This window comes from Rana temporaria, chromosome 2 (genome assembly GCF_905171775.1).
Source record: "Rana temporaria chromosome 2, aRanTem1.1, whole genome shotgun sequence".
Lineage (NCBI taxonomy): Eukaryota > Metazoa > Chordata > Amphibia > Anura > Ranidae > Rana > Rana temporaria.
In genome coordinates, this window is record NC_053490.1 from 382,638,199 (window position 1) to 382,659,306 (window position 21,108).

The 21,108-nt window shown below is 41.4% G+C and overlaps 1 protein-coding gene across 2 annotated transcripts in view; it reads left to right on the plus strand.

Moving 5' to 3' along the window:
* Nucleotides 1-20,051, plus strand: part of GGNBP2 (gametogenetin binding protein 2) — a 32,919-nt gene extending 12,868 nt beyond the window's left edge. For both annotated transcript variants that reach the window (XM_040337891.1, XM_040337892.1), the window contains 9 exons: nucleotides 542-655; nucleotides 2,177-2,386; nucleotides 3,821-3,995; nucleotides 5,558-5,749; nucleotides 9,794-9,941; nucleotides 11,335-11,460; nucleotides 15,866-16,014; nucleotides 16,701-16,907; nucleotides 19,423-20,051. In XM_040337891.1, the coding sequence (XP_040193825.1) occupies nucleotides 542-655; nucleotides 2,177-2,386; nucleotides 3,821-3,995; nucleotides 5,558-5,749; nucleotides 9,794-9,941; nucleotides 11,335-11,460; nucleotides 15,866-16,014; nucleotides 16,701-16,907; nucleotides 19,423-19,626 (1,525 nt within the window). In that variant the 3' untranslated portion in view covers nucleotides 19,627-20,051. The remainder of the gene's footprint in view (nucleotides 1-541; nucleotides 656-2,176; nucleotides 2,387-3,820; nucleotides 3,996-5,557; nucleotides 5,750-9,793; nucleotides 9,942-11,334; nucleotides 11,461-15,865; nucleotides 16,015-16,700; nucleotides 16,908-19,422) is intronic.
* Nucleotides 20,052-21,108: the final 1,057 nt, after the last annotated feature.

Sequence of the window (21,108 nt, forward strand, 5' to 3'; positions counted from 1 at the left end):
CAATGAACGCAGCAGTGGGACTTAGGAGTGAGCACGCACGGGTACCCCCATGGAAAGCGGATTTTCATGGGGACACCTGCCGAAGAGGTCTGGAGCGCCAGCGGGAACCCCAGAAAAAGAGGATAGGTGTTGCTCTGTGCAAAACCATTGCACAGAGCAGCCAAGTATAACATGTTTGTTTTTTTTAATTAAAAAACAAACAAACATGGGCTTTAACACTTTAAGTGACATTTGGTGATATCGCTACTGTGCTGCTCACTGTTCTTTGCTGAAGGCTCTGACATGAGGAAATCTCTACTAAATGACCACCTCAAGAGACCGTGTGGCATAGGGCATGTTAAGTCTGTAATGGGGGGGTTTGGCAGCTGCTGGAAGACCTTTTTCCCTCTGCTTGCCAATTTATGGGTGCAGCTTCTATCATTCAGTTCATCACCCATTTAATTGTTTTGTACAGTAGGACAGCTTACCATGTAACACTGTAAATTGTAAGCGTACAACAATCCAAAAAGGCTATGCAGTGAAATTTTAATTCTCTTTGTAGGGGAAACTGGATGGATATTTGGGAAGTCATGTCCCAGGAATGTCGTGATGAAGTGGTTTTAATTGATTCAAGCTGTCTTTTGGAAACTTTGGAAAATTACCTACGGAAACACAGGTAATTTCCCCTCGCTTTTGTACTAGCTGATATTGGGGCAATTTGAATATACTGTATTTTGTTGAACTTAAATCCTTTGTTCAATCCTAACATTTTGTTGCATGAGTCCTAAAACTCACTAGTGCTCAAGATTAAGAATCCCGTTCTTTTCAATGGGCCCGTTCACACCTGATTTTGTCTTATGTCATGTGACATTCAAAGTACTCTGCTTTTCAACAGAAGCATGTTTTTTTCCCCAGAAATTTTTATCTGGAACACTAATCTGGTTTTGAAGTTCCCCTGCTGGCTTTTTTAATGAACAGCACTAGAGCTCGTCTTTGGGTAACTTAAAGTGTTACTAAACCCTGGACACTGCATTCGCTATATCTGGTCTCCCACAGAACATGGAAATAAAATTTTATAGTCTGTTAAATTCCTTTTTCTCATCCAGCAAGATATAGCAGTCTTGTGATTTCTATCAGTGCCTGGTTAAAGTTTTCATATTGCACTGAGCTGTCCTATCAGGATGCAGGACCACTGACCCTCTGGATGGTGCTAATTGGCCCTGTACTGATCACATGCACTCTCCCAAGAAGAAAAAACTCTAGCAATACATGCCAAACTCGGCTCGTGCATCCTGACACGATTTACTGTCTTATCCGGACATTTTGGGGCAATGCAAGAAGGGGAGGGTCTGTGCATACAGGATCAAACAGCCTTTACACAATGCAGAGGATTAACCCCTTAGGTTCCACAGTGAGTAAAACATGCATGCTTTACTGCATATACAGTCTGCTTTTTTTTTTTTTTTTTTTTTTATTATTGTGGGTTTAGTAACACTTAACATTTTTACACTTTTTTTTTTTTTTTTTTTTTTTTTTTTTAAATATATCCTTCAAGTAAGGTGTCTCACCATTACATTGCTGCTAGAGCTAGTCATTCTGATTAGTTATCTGGCAGTGTCTTCCTTGGCCTTGCTGTTGGAGTCTGACATGGGAATGGCCTAGGCGTGATCTTCAAGCACTGGGTTTTGTGGGGGGAGCTTTCTAAACTTCTCCATTCTTATAAGCTAGTTGTGGAGTGCTTTCCAGGTCCAGAGCTGGTCTTGGCACTTGCCCCATCTCTGAAGACTTGTTTGAGTTGGTTGAGCACCAAGAGCTACCTCATTTACTTATGTTACTGGGTGCCATTAGTCCTCCGTTTCCACCTTGAGAGAGGTGGGACTTTATATTGATGTCATATGCTGAGTGGTGTGTCATGTACACAGGCTCTGTGGTCCCCTTCCTCATAGTACTGTTTACTTCTGTCACATGTGACTACATTCTCTACCCTTTCAGCTGATGGACTGTACTGTGATTGAGATATTATAGCCCAAATCAACCCAGTTGACTCTGATTTACCATCAAATAACTTTTGTATTCACTTTTTGTATTGTGCATTGCTTAAACTTTTTGAATGTGGAAACCTCTGCTCTAATTTCAAGTGTTTTCGCTCTCCTATATTATCTTCAAAAACTGCATACATTTTTAATTTTCTTGACAGGTTTTGCACAGATTGCAAGAATAAAGTACTCAGAGCATACAACATTTTAATTGGAGAACTGGACTGTAGTAAAGAAAAGGGCTATTGTGCTGCACTGTACGAGGGTCTTCGGTGTTGCCCACATGAACGACACATTCATGTCTGCTGTGAGACGGACTTCATTGCTCATCTCCTGGGTAGAGCTGAGCCAGAATTCGCCGGAGGATATGAGTATGTAACTTGCTAGAGTGCGCTTCCTAGCACTTTGTTTACTTTTTTATTTTATTATAGCCGTTTTTGTTAAAGTGTAAATGTAGGCAGATGTAAAGTTCAGTTATGTATTTTTTAACCACCTCAGCCCTGGAAGATTTTACCCCCTTCCTGACCAGAGCACTTTTTTTACTTTGGCACTGCGTCGCTTTAACTGACAATTGCACGGTCATGCAATGCTTTACCCAAACTTAACTTGCATCCGTTTTTTTTTATTTTGTATGCAAAAAGCAACAATTTAAAAAAAAAAAAAAACTATTTACTTTTTGCTATAATATCTCCAAAAATGTTTAAACAAATTTCATCAGTTTAGGCCAATATATATTCATGTTTCTGGTTTAAAAAAAATGTAATAGGCATATATTGATTGGTTTGCGCAAAAGTTGTAACGTCTACACATTTTGGGAAAGATTTATGGCTTTTTTTTTTTTTTTTTCTCTCGAAATGGCAGACACATCGGACACTTTTGACACATTTTTGGGACCATTGACATTTATACAGCGAATCAGTGTTCTAAAAATGCACTGATTTATTGTGTAAATGTCACTGGCAGGAAAGGAGTTACCACTAGGGGGCGATCAAGGGGATTAACTGTGTTCCCTAGTTAGTGTTTCTAACATATCATTGTTTCTACTTGGTAGGAACAATGTCTCCTCTCCCCTGACAGAACAGGGATTTGTGTGTTTACACGCACAAATCCCAGTGCTGGCGCTCGTGCACAGCGATCGCGGGTAGCTGGCTGAGACCGCCGGCCACGCACATCGGGTCCCCCAGGTGTCTCGCACCCACTAGCGTCTCTTAAAGGGTACAACGTACCCATACAGGGTTTTGCCCAGCAAAGCAATTCTGCCAACGTAAATCGGCGTGAGACGGTCAGCAAGTGGTTAATGTATTTTTATTTTACATTGTGCTTATGTCTTTGAATTGGCCTCCTGCACATAAGAATTCAGGCTGCATGAGGGAGGGGCTGTACTGTAAGTCGGGGTTTACTGTGATTTACAGTGCTGCTCTTCACTATCCAACAATGGTTTCAACCAAACCATAACCTTGACTGCCATGTAGAAACCTTAAATGGCCAGTATATTTGTCATTTAAAGGGGGATGGGGGGAACCTCGATTAGGAAGCGGTCTGAACAGAAGTAAACCACTTTTTGCCTTTCAAAAAAAAAAACTCTTTATACATATGAATTTCAACAATGCATTTAATGGTTTGCCTACTTTTAAAAAGTCTGTACAAAATATTTTTATATATGAAAATCATAAGTTTAACTATTTTGGTTTGTCAGATGTCTTTAATATGTACATTTAAAGCAGGTTAAAGTTTATCTTTTTGTAACCTGTATATAAAGTGCTCAACGTTTACTTATTTCCCCCCCCCCCCCTTTTTATGTTAAGACGAAGGGAAAGGCATGCTAAAACAATAGACATTGCACAAGAAGAAGTCTTGACGTGCCTGGGAATTCATCTCTATGAGCGTTTGCATCGCATCTGGCAGAAATTAAGAGCTGAGGAGCAGACCTGGCAAATGCTGTTTTACCTTGGTGTTGATGCCTTACGCAAAAGTTTTGAGGTAATTTTTTAAGTTTTTGGTAAGATCAAAGCTCTTTGGGTTGGGGTGTGTCATAAATCTTAACTAGAACTACTGCCCAGACCAAGGTGACACCCAATCCCCAGCGCCCACTCCCCCCCCCCCCCCCTCTTCTTTTCCTAACTGTTTCTGTTGTACTTCCCTCTTGTTCTTTCCTTGATTACCCAGTATGACTCAAGGGGAAATGGGAAGGTGTAGCCCTATGTTTTGAGAAGTTTTTCTCTGTATACTCTACAGAACTTGCTGTAAACAAAATATACAATCTGAAGTGATCGCTCAATATGGAAAGACCATTACATATATTAAAACTTAAATTAAAGTCCATATAAACGGTGGATGTGATAAATATATAATCCACCACGTGTCACACGGATCTCTGGACGCAAACAATAAAGTGCTTCTTAAAGTGACGACTTGTATATAACGTGATAGCCCTCCACCGGTAAAGATGCAAGCTTTACCAGAGCATGTGTACTCAAAGAAACATGTATCTCTAAGTCAAACAGTCATGTCTAGAGATGCATGTTTCTTTGAGTCCACATGCTCTGGTAAGCTTGCATCTTTATTGTTTGCGTCCAGAGATCCGTGTGACACATGGGGGGATTACATATTTATTTATCGCATCCAGTTTATATGGACTTATAATTTTAAGTTTTAATATATGTAATGGTCTTTCCAAAGTGAGAGATCACTTCAGATTGTATATTTTGTTTTTGTTCACAGCAAGTGATCACTATTTAAGATGCTAGTATTTATTTACTGTATTGTTAAGCGCTACACTTACACACCACATTATTTTTGCTTTGTTTCAATTAGCCGTGTTAGCAGCTACACCATTTATTGGCAGCGCAGTGTCATTCACAGCAATTTTTTTTCTACTCTACGGCACTAGAGACGTGTAATTACAAACTGAAGGAGAATACAACAGACTTTTAGCATTTAAAATCTTGGTTATATTGTACATTTCCATTCAGTGTGACATTCTACCTTGAGGCTGTGTCCTTAATTGTTTGCCACTGTATTATTTAGGCCTGACCCCTCCTCCTCCTCCTTTCTGGAACTTAATAAAAATTATATTTTGAAAAAAAAAAAAAAAATCTTAACTGCAGCTAAAAGCTTTTCTAGTGCTGCCCATTGCCAACAGACAACACATTCATATCTCCTGTTTTTCAATAAGAGATGAGCACCTTAATGGACAACTACTGGACCCCCAGGTCAGTTCTCGCATACATGTATACTTCTCTCACACGTAAAAATCTGCGCCTTTTTTTTTTTTTTTTTTTTTTTTTTTTTAAATACCAAATATTTAGAACTTGGCATCGAACTGCCATAATTTTCAATTATGTACAGCTTCCTTGCACATCCAGTTAATGTGTATGGGCGTCAGTGCCCATGTGAATAGGATCTACAGGATAAAAAGTTTTGATATGCTCTTGAACCTTTGACATAAACACTGCTCAGTTTAAACTGTACTGGCTAAACATTGTACTGTTGAATACCAGTTGCTTTGCATTCTGCTTAAAAATACAGCTCCTGTTTTATAGATGACCGTTGAAAAAGTGCAAGGCATTAGCCGGCTAGAACAGCTGTGTGAAGAGTTTTTGGAAGAGGAGAGGGTTCATGAGCTTAAGCAAGAAAAGAAGCGGCAGAAGAAGAAAAATAGGAGAAAAAACAAATGTGCATGTGATATGCCATCATCGCCAGAAAGTATGGAGACAATCACAAGTCAGGAAAAGGTAATGACTGCATCTTCAGGTGTAATTTATTTTTTATTTGTGTGTGTGTATATAAAAACAAAATGGTTGAATTATAAAGCAATTATGTTCTTAATGGCTTTAGTTGCAGTCTGTAAACCTTTTTAAAAGAAATATGCAGGTTTGCATTGCTGACCTCTTGAGAATTCGATGTTTTATTTTTATTTTACGTACAAAACAAACAGTACAACAAACACATATACTGAGCGAACATCGCCCGTTGCATTATTTTACAAAACTCTGGTAGCTGGTACACATTGAGCACATTCATGGAACATACAGAGAATAGGGGGAGGGAACCATCAATTTACTCACTCAGGTCTACTCAACGAGCATAGGCATCAGTCAAAGTTCAAGGAGCAGGTGGTATGGTGCTCTCGTAATCAACCCAAGAGCCCCAAACCTTCAAGAATTTTTTTGGGCACCCTCTGGCCTCATATGTCAACCTATACAGCGGTATAGCATGATTGACTTTGGTGAGCCAGAAGGCAATGGTAGGTAAGGATGAAGACTTCCAATGGAAGGTTATAGACTTCTTAGCATAGAAGGTTTGCGTATTCTTAGATATACTTTCATCAATATATCCCAGTAAGCACCTCAGGGGATTACATATATTGGGTATCTGCATCAGCGAGCTAATGAAGGGCTTGACCTCCAAACAGAGCTTTCTAATCGGAGCACACTCCCACATTAAATGGAAAAAACGTGCCATCAGCCGCGCCGCATCAGGAGCATAGCGCTGATGGGATTCTGTTCAGTTTAAACAATAAGCATGGTGTGAAATAGGATTTGTACAACAGTTTGGTCTGTATTACCTTGTCACGGGACAAAATGACAGAGGGGACCTGGAGGGGCAATACCTCCTGCCAGATGTCCTCCGTCAGCTCAGGGATGTCGGCTCTCCAGCTAGCAGGCGCTTTGCTCGGCCTTTGAGTCGTAGTGTGCAGGAGAGACCCATAATATGAGACTAGCTTGGCGTGAAAGAGTCTGTTAGCAATCGTTCCAGCGGGGAGAACTGAAAGACTGTTGGGAAGGCCAAACTGCGTTGCTGCAGTGTGGCGTATCTGTAGGATAGAGGAAGAAAGCTGTGCGTGGCAGATTAGTCTCTAAGAAATTCCTCAAAAGGACGCAACGCATTGCCCGAGAACAGATGCATAATAGTTTTCACCCCCCTTCTCGACCAATATCCCCCATCCGTTCTACGGAAAAATTCCAGAAGGTTTGCATTCCCCCATAGTGGAGTGTTCGGTGAGTATGTACTGCCGCTGGGGGGAATTTGCAATTTAGTGAGTTTAAGAATCTGCAAAGTCACTGCCAAAATAGTCGTCCCCTCCCGCCCCCCCCCCCCCCCAGGGACATACGATGAATTACATTTTGCAGGGATTCATAAGAGGTAAGAATGGCTGCCTCCAATGTAGTGGCTGCATTGTAGGCTTCAGGGTAAAACCACCAATGTGCGTGGGCTAATTGTGAGGCAATATAATACGTTTGGAGGCAGGGGAGGGCCAGACTGCCCTCCAGTACTGGTAACTGAAGGGTGTCCTTGGCAATCCTGACCCCCCCACAAAAGGAGGATGGAGTCTATCTCTTTAAATTTATTTTTGGTGACCTACACTGGTGAATTACCCAAAACATACAGAAATCGTGGCAAGAAAATCATCTTAAAAATATTAATCCTACCCAGTAGTGTAAGTGGAAGATTAGCCCAGGTTTTGAAGGTGGTTTTCATGCGCCCTATGAGGGGGTCTAAATTAGTTTTAATGTAAGAGGCCATGGGGTGTTGTATCATGACTCCTAAGTATCGGAAGGAGCTGACTATCTGCAGTGGGCAAGAGGAAGGCAACCGGACCGATGTCGCCTGGTCAATCATAAACAAAATGGACTTGTCCCAATTAACCTGAAATCCAGAAAAGTGACCAAACCTCCCAATGAGCTCCAGCAGGGCCGGGAGGGACGACTGGGTCTTCGACAATTCTATTACCATGTCATCAGCATAGAGATGCCTTCTCCCCTAAACCCCCAACCATCAATCCCATGACCGCCCCGCAAGATCTCACCAGTGTTGTCAGAGGTTCTATTGCCAGTGCAAAGAGCAGCGGTGACAGAGGACACCCTCTTTATCGGAAAGGAATCAGATATGGCTGCATTCACTCTAAGTCTAGCAGTGGGCTTCGAGTACAGCGGTTGCACCCACCTGATAAAGGTACCGCCAAATCCAAACTTTGCCAGCACCTCCAGCAGGTAAGACTATTTGACCGAGTCGAATGCCTTCTGTGCATCTAAAAACAGAATGGCTCTGGCCTGCAGATTGGTAAATCTACGTAGATTGATGGAGGTCGATCACCCCGGGATGAACCCAGTTTGGGCTACACCAATAATGGTAGTAATGACCGTGTTCAGTCGCCGGGCGAGCACCTTCGCCAGAATCTTTACGTCTGAATTGATGAGTGAGATTGGCCTGGAAGATTCAAAGGAGGTGGTCCTTATGTGGCTTAGGAATGAGGACAATCGGCGCCTCCAACAAGGCGGCAGCTCCCCCGTTCTGATAGCAAAATCCATACACCCTGCCTAGATGAGGCACAAGCAGATCCTTGTATTGCATATACCACTCGATGGGGAAACCATCCAATCCCTGTTTTATTTCTGGCAAAGGATTGGATAGAAATGTGGAAGAGGGCGCTAGTGAGAAATCACCTAATGTGAATGCTTCCTAGCAATTGAGACACCCTCACTAGGAGGATCCCAAATGGCAGGATGATACTAATAAATTAAACACTCAAATATATAAAAAAAACAACATTCGCCAAATCTCTCCCAAGAGATGTCCGGTGGGTGCACAATTACAATAAATATAAATCCGTGAGATAATGATATGCAACTAGCTAATATACAAAATAATAAATATAAAAAGTGAAAACAATTGCTGTGCAAAACAAGGGTGTGTGTCTCTTGAATGACACAATAGATAAACACAGTTCATAAGAGATCGCCTTCACAGGATATTTCAATTCAAACGCAATCCAGACATGAGAGAGTGTATGGCTGGAGGAACCCATTCCCCGTCGCACGCCGGAAGTAGCCAGAACTTGGCGCCCAGCGAACCACAAGGAATGCGTACACTAAGGAGCAAGTTAGAAACATATGACAATGTTCCAGCAATACAAAATATCCGGTGCAAAATGGCAAGGCCGGCTAGTCCAGCCCATAGATAGACATGCAACAAGTACCAGCGTTTCAGAAAGAGTACAAAAACAATCCCGAACAAAAGTCCCTTAACAGCCTAATCCTCCCGACTTCCAAACATATGAGAGCTTTAATAAAGAGAGAGAGAGAGAGGGAACAGTGTGACTCGCCCTTCCCTGCAGGTTTTTGCCTCGATGCAGGCAAGGAGGATGGCTGGCTGCGTGTGTTTGCAGCATGGTGACCGGCGCCATCTTGCCCCGTTTTGCATGGTGGCGGCGGGACAAAGCCTGAGGCTTCCTCCATCGGCGGGCCGTATTTGACCATCTCCCGCTGGGCACAAGGCTCCCTGGAGGCTGTGGGGACCGGTGGGATCTTCGGGATGGCGATTGGGTCAGCAGGATTGAGGTAGAATGTGTGCGGCACGAACGGAGCTCAGGCTAAGCACGTCCTCGCATCCCAGTCGTTGGCCACGCCCCCCGAGAATTCGATGTTTGCATAGCTGTCCTGTTATACCGATCCACTGGCTTCTTGGTCCTTATCTGCATATGTTCTGGGTTAGTATGCAGGTCAGCATTACAATCAGACATCTTTCATTGACAGATTCAGAAGTTGCCAATTTGTTTTCCTTCCAGGTTAAAGTATCCTTTTTCTTTAATGTCCTGTACGGTTGTGACTGTTGAAGTCTTATGGGTAATTTGAATGCATGTTTGTACTTTTGTAATGCATTTGTGCAATTAATAAACATAGTATTGCCATAAAAAATGTGAGTAACAAAAAATATTGTACGGCAAACCTCACTACCAAACGTCTTTTTATAATCTTTTTGCTTGTTTTTATTTTTAGGAGACACCAGGCTTTGCAGATATGGGCTGCAAGTCTTGCAATAGTGTGGAAGACGGCAGCTGTGTAGAAGTGGTAATAACACATGAAAACTCCTCATGCACTTGTCCGAATGGTGGGGATCTGCTGGCGTCTTCAAAAATGAAAAAGGGTATGCTTTCTTTTTTTTTTTTTTTCTCTTAACTGTTTTGGGTGAACTGACCCATCAGAGATGTAGATCGATAAAAGTTTATGTACACATAACTTGCTGTCCCCTCAAAATAACGCAACACACAGCCATTACTGTCTAAACTGCTGGCAACAAGTGAGTACACCCCTAAGTGAAAATGTCCATGTTGTGCCCAATTAAAGGTTGAAGGGGTGGGGGGGACTTCCTGTCAGCGCTCAGCCGATACGCTGCACACTGCATCAAATTGGTCTGCAAGGCTGTCATCCCAGAGGGAGGCCTCTTCTAAAGATGATGCACAAGAGCGCCTAAACAGTTTGCTGAAGACAAGCAGACTAAGGACATGGATTACTGGAACCATGTCCTGTGGTCTGATGAGACCAAGATACATTTATTTGCTTCAGATGCTGTCAAGTGTTTGTGGTGACAACCAAGTGAGGAGCACAAAGACAAGTGTGTCTGGCCTACAGTCAAGCATGGTTGTGGCAGTGTCATGGTCTGGGGCTGCATGAGTGCTGCCAGCACTGGGGAGCTACAGTTTGAGGGAACCATGAATGCCAACATGTACCACCATACTGAAGCAGAGCATGATCCCCCCCCCCCTCCCTTTTGGAGACTGGGCTGCAGGGCAGTATTTCAACATGACGACCCCAAACGCCTCCAAGATGACCACTGCCTTGCTAAAGAAGCTGAGGGTAAAGGTGATGGACTGGCCAAGCATGTATCTAGACCTAAGCCCTATTGAGCATCTGTGGGACATCCTTAAACGGAAAGGTGGAGGAGAACATCAACCAGTTCTGTGATGTCGTCATGGAGGAGTGGAAGAGGACTCCAGTGGCAACCTGTGAAGCTCTGGTGAACTCCATGCCCAAGAGGGTTAAGGCAGTGCTGAAAAATGATGGCCACACAAAATATTGACACTTTGAGCCCAATTTGGACACTTTCACTTTTGTTGCTCGCGGTTTAGACATTATTGGCTGTGTTTTTTTGAGTGGACAGAACATTTACCGTTATACAAGCTGTACACTCACTGCTTTACATTGTAGCAAAGTGTAATTTCTTCAGTGTTGACACATGAAAAGATAAAATATTTTCAAAAATGTGAGGTGTAATCATGTTTTGTGAGGTACTATGAATATATAAAGTGTGTGTAAAAACAATGAGATTGAACATGTAGGGGTGTTTTAGGATACTTCATCCATGACCTTTATTTTTTTTGTTGCTGTTAAGTCCTGTTTTTTGACTAACTTTTTATTTACATTGCCGTCTTCCCTAGTGAGCAAGTATTTGTAAGCCTTTGATACTGTTTAACTTGCAGCATGAAGTGCTTGCATTGAAAAGGTTTACTTTATGCTATTTCATATGTTTGCTACAACAGGCTTAGCACCACGTTCCAATGGCAGTGATTGTGGGTATTCATCTAGCATGGAAGGTAGTGAACCAGGATCTCGGGAAGGGTCAGATGTGGCTTGCACTGAAGGAATTTGCAACCATGATGAAGCAGGTAATTGGTATACAGTATCTAGAAGGGACATGTACTGTCAAAATGACTCCTAAATATCCATCGGATATTATAAACATGTTTGAGATTAATATTTTATAGATGAGAACATTGGCACAAGATAAAATGACTCTTGCAGCTACATCATACAGTTCTTGCAGTTAATGTCATTCCTCGTTATGGCCTTTAAAGTGGTTTTATTTTTTTTTATTTTTTGTAAACCATCAGATACTTTAGTGAAGTGACTAGCCACAGGTGATGCAGATTAAACCTCTCCTCCTACATCAGTTTTACCCGTTAACCTGCAGCCCCCCCCCCCCTTTTTATTTTAATTTTATATAATATCTCCTTCCAAAGTACTCAGATCAAAGGATTTTTCTCGGCACTAGAAGGCAGGGGGTTGAAATCTGATGCCCCACCCCCTCTATACAGAATCATAGGCACAGCTGAGGCTGTCTGTCACATGGGGGGGGGCAAGGGCTGTCACCCAGGACTTTGTTGTGTTTGCTGTAGTCCCCCCCCCCCCCTTTTTTTTTTTTTTTTTTTTTAGGAGTAACTTGTACAGATAGCGTAGGAAAGATCAGAGAAAGGACACCCAGTTATTTGTAATGAGGCAATTGCACACTATAGAAGGATATGCTTTGTTTGTTTTTCATGTCTGAGGTTTACAACCACTTAAATATACTTTGTTCTGTTGTATGCTTCTGTGTGGAGGCTTTGCTTCCTCATATCAGAGCTGCCCCCTAATGACTGGTAAGGTAGTGATCATTAAGCATTAAGTAGGGGTCGGAGAGCTTCAAATCTGCAAAATCAGACTCTCTAGTTTGCAGGCCCTTCTTCTCCAGCATGGAAAATGGTACTTGGCACAATAATTGACATCACTGATTTCCTGAGACTGGCAATCAAATTCAGCCTTGCTTTGATCTCACACTACAGATATACAGCTAGGAGACTGCATGACAAAAATCTATAAATCTTAAAACCTTTCACTTGGTAAAAACTAGGGAAAGTTACACTCCACTATCAGAGTAAGAAATAGAATAAATAAAGGTGTTGCATGATCTCTTTAGGAGATTATCATATGCATGAACAAACATCTTGTACATATGATATAAATATAAAAGCAATATTGTACAGATAATGCAAATGGTGAACTAACCTAAAATGCAGGACAAACATACAGTATATGAAGTGATTATTAGTGAACACAAAAGGACTGGTCAGCCAAAACCACAAATGGCTCACATATACAACCCCACTTCCAACATAAACAGAATGCAATGATTTGCAAATCTCATAAACCCATATTTTATTCACAATAGAAAATCTGAAAACTTATCGAATGTTTAAACTGGGGGAAAAAAACACATTTTAAGAGAAAAAAAAAGCTCATGTTGATATTGCTGGCAGCAGCGTGTCTCAAAAGTGATGACCGGGCAACAGAAATCTGGCAGGGTGGTACTAACCAGGAAGAGCTGGAACAACATTTTGCAACACATTTGATTTGTGGTATGATTGGGTATAAAGGGCATCTTTAATTAACCTCTACCCAACATTACTTATCAGACACTGACACATGTCATAAGGTAAAGACACTTTAATCAAAAAAATAATGCATCCAAAATCAAACCTCCAAAAAAAAATTCTAGTACTGACCAGCTCCATCTAGTGGACAATAAAGCTGGTCAAGGGCAAATGTAGAGAAAAGGGCACTACATTTATCTGTCAGATGCATTACTGTAATCCAATAAAATTAACAAAACTGGGATAGAATATGATTCATCTTTGTACATTTTTATGAAATCTACATCTCAAAAAATAAGTTTTTCTGTAGGAATTGGCAAACCATCAGCTGCTGATTATGAAGCCATTAAGGTCTCAACATTTTAACCCAAATGTGCAAATTTTTTTTTTTTTTCCCTCTGGCTATTACTCCCACACTAGTATGGAGTAAATGTGTCAACACCCGCAACGCTGACTCTGAGGCTGGGTTCAATGCCAGACCTTGCATGTGATTCGTACCACATTGCTGTGCACCTCGCATGCAATGTCTGTGCGATGCAACTTCAGCCATACAAACTGTCTGAAGACAAATTTGCACTAATGCTGCAGGACTCCCATCCCCCTCCCCCTGTTTTTGATCCTCACTGGAATCTATACAATAGGATTCCTGCACCATTTGACAGTTCGCACTGCAAACCAATCTGGGGGTGTCATTTAACTTTTCAGTGGCACCCCCAGCGGTTCAAAGGGCAGTGTGAACTGACTGCTATTCATATGCGATGTAGGAACCAGCACAAGAATCACACTGGTTCCCGCATTGCATATATGTTAAAGAGGCAGTAAACCCTCAGAAAGCAAACAAAAAAAAAATAATCAACCCCGCAAGACAAAGGCATAATCGGCTAGTATGCATGGCATACTAGCTGATTATGTATTAACTCAGATCGAAGCCCCTGCAGCGTTCCACGTCTCCCCGATTGCCGACATGTTGTCCCTGAGCGACTTCCGGTTATCGTGGCTCCGGCGCTGTGATTCGCGGGAGCCGCTATGACGTCACTCCCGTGCATGTGCGGGGGAACGGCACAGTACAACTGAAACAACGGCACATAGTGCCATGGCTTAAGTGCGCATGTGCCGCATGACGTCCGCACATGCAAATACAGGGACATCTCCTAAACCGTGCAGGTTTAGGAGAGATCATCATTGTTCGCTACAGGTAAGCCTTAATAAAGGCTTACCTGTAGCATAAAGTTGTAAACAAGGGTTTAAAACCACTTTAACCGGGGCAGTCTTCCCTTGATGCTAAAACTTTTTTGCCATCTTTTCTTCACCACGTGCAAAATAGTGACACATGCTCTTCGCACTCTATAGTGCTTCACTCTGCTTATGTGCTCCATCACCGACTATGACTGGGTCAGTAACCAAAACGGCAGTGTTTATCGTGATGCTTTACAGGAAGCACCCCCCATGGCTAAGAGGACAGAATTAAAATTAGACTTGGGGAAACTAACATTAATAAATCACCAGGACCAGATGGCTTGCATCCAAGGGTACTTGGGGGAACTCTGTCAAGTAATTGCCAGACCATTGTTCCTAATTTTTACTGACTGGAAAGGTATCGGCAGATTGGAGAAAAGACAATGTAGCACCAATATTTAAAAATGGCCCAAAATGCATCCCTGGAAATTGGACCAGTTGACCGAACATCAATAGTATGTAAGCTCTTTGAGGGGATAAGGGACTATATACAAGATTTTAGTAATGAAAATGCTATCATTGACCGTAATCGGCATGGATTCATTTGACGCAGTTTTACTGTACAAAATAAGGTCCTTTTGTTATGGACCATAGGGTGAGTACATCGATTGAAAACTGGCTACAAGGGTGAGTTCGGAGGGTGGTGTTAAATGGAGAATACTCAGAATGGTCAGGGGTGGGTATTGGGGGGGGTTTTGTCCTGGGACCAATCCTATTTAATTTGTTCATAAACAACCTGGAGGATGGGGTAAACGGTTCAATCTCTGTATTTGCAGATGATACTAAGCTAAGCAGGGCAATACCTTCTCTGCAGGCTGTGGAAACCTTGCAAAAAGATCTGAACAAATTAATGGGGTGGGCAACTACATGGCAAATGAGGTTCAATGTAGAAAAATGTAAATTTGTATGTAGAAAAAATGCATTTGGGTGGCAAAAATATGAATGCAATCTATACACTGGGGAAATCTAGGATGGAAAAGGACCTGGGAGTCATAGTACGTAAGGCTCAGCAATGGCATGCAATGCCAAGCTGTTGCGAATATTGGCATGCATTAAAAAGGGGATTAACTCCAGAGATAAATATAATTCTCCCGCTCTTCGAGACTCTGGTACAGCTGCACCTGGAGTATGCTGTCCAGTTCTGGGCACCAGTCTTCAGGAAAGGAGGAATGGAGCGAGTACAGAGAAGGGCAGCAAAGCTAATAAAGGGTCTGGAGTATATTGGTTATGAGGAAAGGTTGCGAGCACTGAACTTATTCTGCAAGACAAAAATAATTCTTCTGGACAGCCGCACTCCGAACAAAAAAACTGTCTATATTGTAAAAAATCTAAGATAAAAAACGGCACTACAAGTCACAGCATACCGGCAGAGCTGACACGTTTCACACTATACTCATTAAAAATTAAGAGGTTTAACCTTAAACTGTGTTGAGGGTTCTTTACTGTAAGAGTGGCAAGGATGTGGAATTTCCTTCCACGGGCGGTGGTCTCGGCCGGGGGCATCGCTAGTTTCAAGAAACTATTAGATAAGCACTTGAACGGCCACAACATGACATATAATCACAAACATAGGTTGCACTTGTGTCTTTTTTCAACTTCATCTACTATGTAATATGAATTTTAATATCATTTTAATGTTCATTTTCAGGTGAGGATTCATGTGTCAATTGTGACAAGGAAGAAGAAGATGGTGATAGCTGTGTGGAATGTTGGGCCAATTCAGCAGAGGATAGTTTGAAAGGAAAAAATAAAAAGAAGAAAAAGAAATGCAAACCATTTAAATGCGAAAAAGATAATGTAAGTGTTTTTTTTTGTGTGTTTACACTTCAGATTGTGTGTATGTGGGTTTTATTTTTTTTTCGAAGATGGCAAGTAAACCTGTCATTGTGAGCAATCCAGGCCCCTTGCCGAGTATTGTATCTGAACTTTCCCCCCCTATCGTGTGTGTGTGTGTGTGTGTGTGTGTTTGTTGTTTTTTTTTTTTTTTTTTTCCCCTCTGAGCCCCCCCCCCCCTCCTCACAGCCACCAAGCCTCCCTATTGGTCTGGGAAGCTTACTATTGTATTATCTGGTGGAACTGTGTGTGAAATCAAGCTCCAATTGATTCCAGGTACAGAGATTTATATACTTTCGTATATTTGTATAGTTGTACCTTCTTCCACATAAATGAACTCCTGCTCATTCAGTTTGTGTTTTTTGTGATGAGCTCTGGTGTGTTTAGACTAGAATCCAAATTTAAATGTGCAAGCCACCCGGAACCTGTTGTCTGTACAGGCATCTGTGGCCGTGACCTTCTCTTCATTCTCTAAATTCCCTTCATTTTTGTGCGGCTGCCGAGTGATTGATCTTTTATGAAAAAAAAATTTGTCTAATTTTTCATTTGTATTTTAAAATATCATGTTTGATAAAAATATCATGTATGATAAATGAAGTGGGTTTTTTTTTTTTTTTTTTAAATCTGTGTTTGTTTTTTTTTCTGTTCAGCATGCAGCCTGTGCATCAGAAACGGCAAGCAACATACACAACGACCAGTCCAAAGATGGCAAAGCTGACAGCTGCTGTTCTTCCACTAAAATCAATGGACAGTCCTGCATAGATCACCGGAGTGAATTATTAAAATGCACAGTGTTAGGACAGCCATCAGAAAATTTGGAAGGGGGAAGAGAAACAAAAACCTTAAAAGAACTTCTGGTTAGTTTGTGAGAATTTATTTTTTTATTTTTATGGAAGCTGTATTGCACAGTTGTAGTACTTTACTGTTCACACCTAGATTTTGCTTTTTCATGCATTAAAAACATGAATTGATATGTGACATGATTACTAAGGGAGGCTCGGAGGCTCTTTACCAAGATCGGAGATGCAGAGTGTGAGACTAACACACCACAACGATCCCGGCGCTGCACGCCCATGTGGCTGGCTTATCCTGCTAAATGTCATGATGTCCAGCCAGGATAATTACCCACTTCCATCCCAAGGACATCATATGACGTCTGACTTTCAGTGAGAATATCTGAATGATGCCTGCGGCTACAGGCATCGTTCAGATATCCTTGTTTTCAGCTGGCGATTCTGTGCACCACAAGAACGATCGTATCGGCAGTTCCGCCATCCGGTGCTTCTCTGGGCTTTCCCTCGGCCTTTGCCATCGGGGACCCGGAGAAAGAATCGGATGACGACCATAGAGATTTCTAGGCATCTCCATTACCCCCAGAGGCCCGGGCGCGATGTTATGACGTCACGTCCGGGCTGCGATCGCGGCTGGAAAGCATGGGATCGTGGTGTGTTTTTTTTTTTTTTTCTCCCGATCTTGTGCTTTCCAGCCTGGAGGAGAGATGTTGGGGTCTTATGGACTCCGCATCTCTCCGTAAAGAGGACCTAATGCAAACGATTCCTATTGCAAGGGATGTTTACATTCCTTATAATAGGAATAAAAGTGATCAAAGAAAGTGTAAATCAAAAAAGAGTAAGTGTAAAAAATGGAATTTAAAACTCTGCTGTCCCCAGTAGCTCGTGCTCGGAAGCGAACGCACACTGAAGTCTGACCCACATATGTAAACGCCGTTCAAACCACACGTGAGGTATCGCCACGTGTGTTAGAGCGCAAACAACAATTTTAGCACGAGACTTCCTCTAAGGCTCCATTCACACCTAGGCGTAGGGCGTACAGGCGTTTTTACAGGCGATTTTTACCGACGTTTGTCGCGCGCGTTTGCGCGCAGTGGCGTTCGACGTTTTTGTACTTTGTCTTTTTCCATATTAGCCAATAAGAAAAATGATCATCCCTGACATCACTTGTTGCTCTCCTAGGAATTTTTTATTCCTCTTCCTGGGTGAATATACCTCTTCCGGATTTCAGCAACACAGGCGTCAAAACGCTTGTACAAGCGCGTGTTTACGCGCGTATCAGGCGTTTTACATTGAATTCAATGTAAAAAAAACGCTCAAATACGCGCATACCGCGCGCTAGGAGCGACAAAAAAGGGTCCGGAACTTTTTTGAGCTACAGGCGTTTAGGCGTTCAGATGTGAACCATCCCCATTGCCTTTCATTACTTTTCGTCCCTCTGGCGTTTGTGCGCGTCGCGCTACAGGCGTAAAAACGCCTAGGTGTGAATGGAGCCTAACTCTCAACTAGTAGCCTGTAAAAAAAAAAATTAAAGCATCGCCTATGGAGATTTTTAAGTACTGAAGACAAATGGAGAGGATCCGAGTGGTTCCACAGCAATATGCACCTCATCCCAGGTAAGTAAAGGTATGGAAGAAGAGGATATTGGGATTATAGCGGTGCTGAAAACGTCATAACATCAATTTTTTTTTTTTTATTATTATTAAAATATCACATAGAAATTATGCAAAATACACAATTTACAAAAGGGGTGGAAAAAGGATTAAATAAAACCAGAATATTCAAACAGATTTGTAGATTGTGTGGGTCGCTGGTACTCCCAAGTTTAATACAGCAGTGGTCGTGTATGATGTCGCATCCCTATATATTTCACCAACTTTGCTTCCTCAGGGGAATGTACTGAGACCACCAATTTTAACAGCCTGTAATAAAAAAATTTGATATTTCAGCACGGCTATAATCCAATTATCCTTTTCTTCCATACTTTTTTAAGTACCGAAGTTTGCCGCCATTTCATGAGTGTGCAATTTTAAAGCGTGACATGTTTATCTATTTACTCAGCGTAACATCTTTCACATTGTACAAAGAAAAATAAATGGGCCAACGTGTGTGTGTGTGTGGATTTTTTTTTTTTAATTCGTACCGTGCGAGATCAGTTGCAACGACTGCTATTTTATTCCCTAGGGTGTCTGCTTAAAAAAAACACAAAAAAAAAAACTTTAATGTTTGGTGGGGGTTCTGATGAGGAGCTAGGAGCGCTGCAGGGGATCCCAGCAAAGGAGGATCGGGGCCACTGTGCAAAACTCTTGCACAGAGGAGGCAATTTTAACATGTTGGTAAAGAAAAAAAAAAAACACTTTACAATGACTATATGCAGCCTGCCATTGCTCCAATCCAGAATGCAGTGCTAGTCCTGGAGCACAAGAGGTGAATCTTCCTGAGAAACTGATTTGTGACTCTGGTTATCATATTGCAGCACCTCGTGTCTTTGTTTTGCTGCTAATTCTGCATTTATTTTTTTTATGATGAAAACCCCTTTGAGAGATTTAACAAGATCCCATATTTGTGTTCTTGTTTTTAGGATGAATCGGAATGCACTTCAGAAGGGGAAGATGGCCTATCACAAGATGAAATCCAGGCCTTTATGGCAAACAACCAGTCCTTCTACAGCAATCGGGAGCAGTTTAGACAGTATCTGAAGGAAAAGTTTACTAAGTACTGTCTCCTACATGATCACCAGAATCCTGTTTGTAGTAGCTGGTTGGCAACAGCTGGAGCAAATTAAACACAATAAACAAATTTATGACTTTCATTGAAATAATCAGAATGATTACCGCACTGTTTTCTGTCTTACAAAATTTTCTGATTTGGTCTCTTGAATTTTTACCAGATTTTCTTTTTCCTTAATTTTATTTTCCCAAGGGAAGAGGTTCAAAGCACATTTTGTTGATTTCTGGGTTATAATTTCTTAAGATGAGAGTAACACCCTGCACCTTTTTTCCCTTTTTCTGCTTTTCGATTGTGTCAACGTTATACACGTACACGTGCACACAACCTTTAGCGTTAAATGTTGTAATTATAATTTTGTACAAAATGGTAACAAACCAAATATAGAATTTACCAATTTAGACATCCACTTGCTAAATGTTTTGGATGTGATAATGTAAAAGCGCAATGTGCAGAATTGAAAATAAAAAATATTTATTAATATGCTTGGCAAGAGTTGACTTGCAATTTCTGTATTTTAGAATTTAAAGAAGATGTAGGTTTAAGATGTTACCTTGTACAAACAGGAACAATTTGCATTTTTAAATAGCCCTATTTCCGGTATGAAATCCGCTACTCGGGCTAGCAATCATTGGCTACTGTGGAGGCAGCAAAACTGAACAAAGAAAAGCCATCTACACAATACATATATAGTAGCCATTAGTGACACACTCGATGCGTTGTGCAATTGCTACTGCATGTTGCAGTTTACACCATTTTAGTGCTCTATTCGAACACGTCACTTGATTACAATTGGTAAGAGTTGAAAATGGAGTTTGCAGTCAAGCTACTAAACTTGCCTGAATAGCTTGGGTCTTAAATGCCTACTTAATTTTAAATGTTAAGGACAACTAAATCGTGTTGACTCAGACCTGTGCGACGTATGTAAAGAACCCTGTCAGCCGTTTGAACGGTTTGCTCAGTTCTCTATGCTTGTGAATTAGTAGGGTTCCATCTTGTTCGCTGCAGATCAATCACTTTTTTTTTCTAGACTTAAAATGCACCTTTTAGTTTTAGTTCGTCTGAATGTGATTGGTGACTGACTGGTATGAGGTTCACCCAATACACAATGTTGGGTCCATTGAGTAAGCACTGGATGGTTCAAATGCCTGATATTCGGCAATGGTCTTTGGTTATTGATGCATTTCAGTTGTCAATCTAAATTGTCAAAATAGTGTAACAGAGCATAAAGAAAACTCAAAGGTATATTTTTACATGGGCCATAAGGTTGAATAAGTCCTGCGTTAAACTGTTCTGTTGGTAGATACCTACCATGAACTAAGGTGTTTCTTTCTGGTCCATTTAGGAAAACGGGTCAGGTTATTCTGCTGCCTACAGATTATTTGGACTCTTTTTTTTTTTTTTTTTTTTTTTTTTTATATATATATATAATTGCCAGATCCAGGATAACGCCTACCCCCTGCCTCTTCTTTTTTTTTTTTTTTTTTTTTTGACTAGTTTCCTAATGGATGTCAGCTTTTCTTCTGCATTTTTGTCAGGC